We start from the raw sequence: 6,179 nt of genomic DNA on the forward strand, positions 1-6,179 counted from the left end.
TATTACTGGAGGCTGATATTACTAATAATGAAAGACCACAGTGTATTATTAAACTTAAAAAAACAAGTTATAAAATAATAAGGAAATGTAATCCATAAATCTTCAAAACTATATAATGGTACATTTCATTTTAAAGGCCTCGTTTAAAACGAAACTTTCCCAGCTGTTGCCACCCTCTTTTGTCAATGTTAAGCCTTGACTTCCTCGTGATCTTTGAGTGAAACGACAGCAGCACGATGGCGCATTGACATCCTTCCTGTGACGTCTGCAATGACACGTGTAGTCAAGATGGCGGCGGCGATGGTGAGTACCGACGCTGAAGTCTCTTCTGTTTGTCTGTTTCACTAAAGGTTTGATTTCACACTGGTAGACATGACCTAATTTAAACCAATTAGTTTTGTCTTTCTCACTGTAAGTGCGCCATTTGATGTGATTTGCTATTTCCACACAGTGGATGCCGATTAAGAAAACAGCAGGCTAGCATAAACACTTAGCAGGCAGCTAATTATCGAGTGTTTGCTAAGAGTGATACCGAGTTAAAATCCTGTTCTAATCTAAAACCCAAGCCATATGAAGCAGACAGCTCTCTTTACTTTAACAAAAGCGACTGTGTTTCATAGTAAACAGCATCACATGATGGAGTCTGTGTCTGTACTCAGTGTAATGCATTTGCGCTGCTTTAGCATTTACTGCCTCTCGAAATCAAAGCAAAGATGATGATACTGGTAAAGTGATCAAATCACAGTTGTTCTTGTCTCAATTCCCTTCATAGATTACTAATACGTATTGCTTCTGCGGGTTGGCAGTGTTTGTGATTATGTTCATTGACAGTTGAATGGAGTTCCGGTTTAATATGGAGAGTTCGGATATAATATGTCATTTTGTATCAAGTAATAGGTAATTATGGCAAGATAACCCCGACTGGGTGACATGACCACGATGCGAAGCTGACTGCATATTTTTCTGCTTATTATACCGCGACTTATCGAGAAACTAGTAAATAAATGACCATCATGTATTGATTTAGGAGTAAGTTAAATGATTTTATTTTTTGAAAAGAAAGTGTGATATTGATTAAAATCGGAATGAAATTAAAAAGCACACTTTATGCAGCCTATGTTGTAGATATTAATGTGAAGGACTCATCCATGTTTTTCACTTTGTAATTAGTTTGACCTCTTAACATTTAATCAAATGTCATAACGGTGTAATATGTAAATCTAGTACAAACTGTAGACTTCTCTTGTGTGACCTATACCGTTATCCTCCAATTATTTAATCTGCTTAAACCTGCCCCTTTTTTACATTTGACTTTACGTTTGAGTGCGACATCCACATCTCAAAATCCAGTTAAAACTCCATGCACAGAATCTTGTTTTTTTTTTTTTTGGTAACCTGTTTCACTCAGACAGACACCATAATACAGAAGAAAAGATCTGTCACTACTTTCGTCTCACCGCATCTGCAGTTATGCAATTATTCCACGGCTTTCTGGCAAACTCTTCTATGTTTCCACTCTACACCGCTCACACACTCTGGTCTGGACACAGATTTTCATCTTCTGAGGACTGTAATTGTAAAATAGAGATAATAACATCAAACTGCTTATTGGGATGATGGTGGTACAGATTATCGAGCTGTATTAATATTGTTTTCCTGCATATGTAATTAAGGTTGTTTCACATTCACCTTGTTTTTCCTGTTGGCATAGTTTATGGATCATTTATCACCTGGTTGTGTAATAGAGGGTATTCACTCTGTCAGCAGAGCTCAACATTACTGTTAAGTAAAATTACCATCAGCTGGCCATTGTTCAGTGTTCAACAAGAAGAATGTTTTTTTGTTGTTTGTTTCTGTAGCAAGATTCTAGATGAGTAACTAAAGAAATTTCAATTTGCCTTTGTGTGTCTTTTATTGTCTTTGTAGGAGATGTGGGCACTGTTACTGGTGTCCACGCTGCCTTTAGTAACACCCTTTTATGTACCAGGGGTTGCGCCCATGAATTTCCACCAAAACAGCCCAGTTGAAATAAAGGTACGGCCTCACACTTTTTTTTTTAAAGAATTTGAGTTGCAAAAGAGGGATTTGAATACTTACTCAGGCCTAGTTATTCATTTCACTTTAAAAATGCTAAAAACACTTCGGCTCTACACACAGCAGGTTCTAGGGCCGTTTATTTGTGTGTTGACCACCTGTTTTCCACAGACATGTCTTTCCAATTTTATTGATCTAGATACAAGCCACTGTGTTTGGCACATTTTTAGCATTCATTCCACAGATTCTTTCTCCACAGGTTTCTAGATTTGTATTGTGGTGTTTCTAACATTTACCTATTTTTAATTACCAGGCTGTAAAATTGACAAGCTCTAGAACCCAGTTGCCCTATGAGTACTATTCCCTTCCCTTCTGCAAGCCTGATAACATCTTCTACAAGGCAGAGAACCTCGGTAAGGATTGTGTATCATTTAACTGCAGTCACACGTCTGAAGTATTTAAGCATAGATATGTTTAAAACAAAAGCTTGCAGTGAGAAGGTTGCCGTGACATGCTTCTCATTTTGATAATAATGATATATGATCAGGTGAGGTGTTGCGAGGAGACCGTATCGTAAACACGCTGTACACTGTTCTCATGAACCTGGACAAGAAGTGTGAGGTGTTGTGTAAAAAGCCTGATGATCCCATCAAACTCAGCGTGGATGAGAGCAAGCTGCTAGCTGAGCGTATCCAAGAAGAGTACTATGTCCACCTGTGAGTCCCTCCTCTACTGACAACACTCTTTGGCTTCATTCATGAAACATGAGTAGAACAATGTGCTAAATTCTTTGTAAAGCCAGTCTTACACATTCAGTGAGATGCATCAGTTTACATACATTCTTTCTGCTCGTGTTTCATGAATGAAGCTCAATGCGAAGTGCTGACTTTTTTTTTCCTGAAAAGTATTTTATCATAAATTAAACATGTCAAAAGTAAAAATTAAAATGCACAACAACTTGTTTCTGCAAGCTCTAATGTAAGTGGAAATAAATGTATTTAGACAAGTCTGATTTACATTAACAATGTAATTTACAAATATGCAGTGCAGTTCAAAAGTTTTGGATCAGTAAGATTTTTTAATGTTTTTTTAAAGAGGTTTCTTCTGCTCATCAAGGCTGCATTTAATTGATCAAAAATACAGAAAAAAATGTAATTTTGTGGAATATTTTTGCAATTTTAAATAACAGTTTTCTATTTTAATAAACTTTAAAATATAATTTATTATTGTGATCAAAGCTGAATTTTCAGCATCATTACTCCAGTCTCCAGTGTCACATGATCCTTCAGAAATCATTCTAATATGCTGATTCATAATCAATATCATAACAGTTGTGCTGCTTAATTTTTTTTTCTTTTATGGGGGGGTCCTGTGATACTTTTTTCAGGATTCTTTGATAAATGAAAAAAAAAAAAAAACTTTATTCAAAAAATAAATTTTGTGTTACAATATACATTACTATTCAAAAGTTTGGGGTCAGTACATTTTTTTTTCTTTTTTTTTAAAGAAATTAATACTTTTAATCGGCAAGGATGTTAAATGGATAAAGTTATAGTAAAGACTTATATTGTTAGAAAATATTTCTATTTTGAATAAATGCTGTACTTTTTAAACTCTTTACTTTTTTCTTTGATAAATAAAAAGTTATCACCGGTTCCCAAAAAATATTAAGCAGCACAACCATTTCAACACTGATAATAAATCAGCATATTTCAATGATTTCTGACGGATCATGTGACACTGAAGACTGGAGTAATGGCTTCTTCATCACAGGAAAAAAAATTAGCCTACATTTCAATAATATTAACATAGAAAACAGTTATTTTAAATTGTAATATTTTACAATATTAGTTTATACTGTATTTTTGATTAAATAAATGCAGCCTTGATGAACATAATAGACCTTTTTCAAAAACTTAAAAATCTTTCTGACCCCAAACTATTGAATGGTGTATATATATTATTTTATGCGGAGTAGTTTATATAGTTTATGCAACTATAGAAGCAAATCGCCAATATCTGTATAGTTCGAGGCTGTCAGTAGTGCTTGGATTAATATATTATGCATATGAACAGTATTGCAGATAACCTCCCTGTGGCCACACGGCTAGAGCTTTACCCAAACAAAGAGGAGGGAATGGATGAGGAACAGAGGAAGGACACACTGAAGGATATCCAGTTTGAGCATGGCTACAGGCTCGGCTTCACTGAAAACAACAAGGTAATCCTGAAGAACATCTTTTTCCTTTAGCATAATTTTATGCAAATCTAGAGATGTAGACAGTGAGCAGTTAGTTTTGTGTTACCTCTCACTCAGCTGGTTGTCATCCATTATTTATTCATGGACATTGATTTCCATAACAGAAAATTGTACAAATGAACTTATGGAAACAAATGGCTGTTTTAGTCTCTATAAAAAAATCGAATGATTATTGGTGATGTCACTTCTACTTTTGCATGATTGGTTGACGCATGCTGTTTTGCTCTGCCTTTGTAGTTCTATTTGCACAACCATCTGTCATTCATCCTGTACTACCACAAAGAAAAGCTGGAGGAGGATGTCGAACACAATTACAGAGTTGTACGTTTTGAGGTGATGCCAAAGAGTGTGAAATTGGAAGGTAAGTCACTAGTAATGCAAAGAAATGTCAGTAAAATTGCATGAAAAAACTTGATAGATGGGACTGACAACAAAAAATGTCAATTTTAAATGAATGTGAGTGTATACACATTTTCTGTTGTCGTTTCTGTTTCTGTTATAATGCATATTAGGGATGCACCGATACCGATGCTGCGCTCCTGTACTCATTAAAATGCCCGATAGTATAACGAGTGGTTCCTTACATTATTACAGGAAAACACCTTGTGATTTAATAACCCTAATGTGCTATTAAATTAAAGATGAAGTACCATAAAGCATTGTTCTGGGAAAAAGTGGTATCGGTGCATCCCTATTGCATACATATATAGTGTATAATACATATATATATATATATATAATTTGTGATGAGTTTATTTTTATTCATGCACTGCCATTCAAAAGTTTGGGGTCAGTAAGTTTTTATTTTTTTATTAATACTTATATTCAGCATAGACACTAAATTGATAAAAAGCGATGATAGAGACATTTATAATTTAATTTATTTAGTCATTTATCAGACACTTTTATCCAAAGCGAATTACAAATGAGGACAATAGAAGCAATCAGTTGTAGTATTAAAACAACTAAAAACAGATCCAAAACTAAAAGCTAAAACTTTATAAATACTACCTATACACATTTTAAAATAAAGAGATTAAATAAAAATGATGACATGCATACAACAAAATTTCAAAACTTAACATTTAAATGAAAAAAACAAAAAAATAAAGCTAAAAACAATTCAAAATATTAAAGAACAAAAGGTATAAGAGTATAATAATGATTCTAACATAACACTAATAACAAATACAAATAATACAAATCAAATGACAGTAGTTTATCAGTAATCCTAAAAAATAACACTGCCAAACACACGTTAAAAAACAACAACTTACTTACACATAGTAAGAAATGGTTATAAAAACTGAAACCGAAGCAAAACAAGTAATAGGATCAATGTATAATATAAATAATGTAACAAAAGATTTCTATTTCAGCTAAATGTTGTTCTTTTGAACCTTATATTCATCAAAGGATCCTGAAAATACAGTGATCATGGTTGCAGCACAACTATTTTCAACATTAATTAGAAATGTTTCTTGAGCAGCAAATTGGAATATTAGAACGATTTTTGAAGGATCATATGACACTAAAGAAAAACAAATCAGCTTTGCCATCACAAGAATTGTAATGTTTTTTTGTTTTGTTTTTAAATGCAGCACTGGTGAGCCTAAGAGTCATTAAACATTTAAATAACACCTCAACAATCCCAGACATTTGCACTGTATTGTTTTCTTATATATTTAAATCTATTTTATTATATGTATTTATATCATACAGTATGTTGAAAATCTCACTGCATACTAGGGCTGGACGATATGGCCAAAATTGATATCACGATATATTTCTTAATTTCGGTCGATACGATATAATTCCGATATCGATATGAACACTATTTATCTGAAATAGAAATCTTTTGTAACATTATAAATGCCTTTATCAT

General features: G+C 33.4%; 1 protein-coding gene across 2 annotated transcripts in view; it reads left to right on the forward strand.

Moving 5' to 3' along the window:
* Nucleotides 1–178: 178 nt before the first annotated feature.
* Nucleotides 179–6,179, forward strand: part of LOC107681873 (transmembrane 9 superfamily member 4) — a 26,399-nt gene continuing 20,398 nt past the window's right edge. The window contains exons 1-6 of one of the 2 annotated variants that reach the window (XM_016478242.1): nt 179–303; nt 1,927–2,034; nt 2,348–2,447; nt 2,582–2,750; nt 4,111–4,255; nt 4,532–4,655. In XM_016478242.1, the coding sequence (XP_016333728.1) occupies nt 271–303; nt 1,927–2,034; nt 2,348–2,447; nt 2,582–2,750; nt 4,111–4,255; nt 4,532–4,655 (679 nt within the window). In that variant the 5' untranslated portion in view covers nt 179–270. The other variant, XM_016478243.1, reaches the window with a different exon arrangement.

This window comes from Sinocyclocheilus anshuiensis, unplaced genomic scaffold, assembly GCF_001515605.1.
Source record: "Sinocyclocheilus anshuiensis isolate Anshui unplaced genomic scaffold, SAMN03320099.WGS_v1.1 scaffold2595, whole genome shotgun sequence".
In the NCBI taxonomy this organism is placed as follows: domain Eukaryota; kingdom Metazoa; phylum Chordata; class Actinopteri; order Cypriniformes; family Cyprinidae; genus Sinocyclocheilus; species Sinocyclocheilus anshuiensis.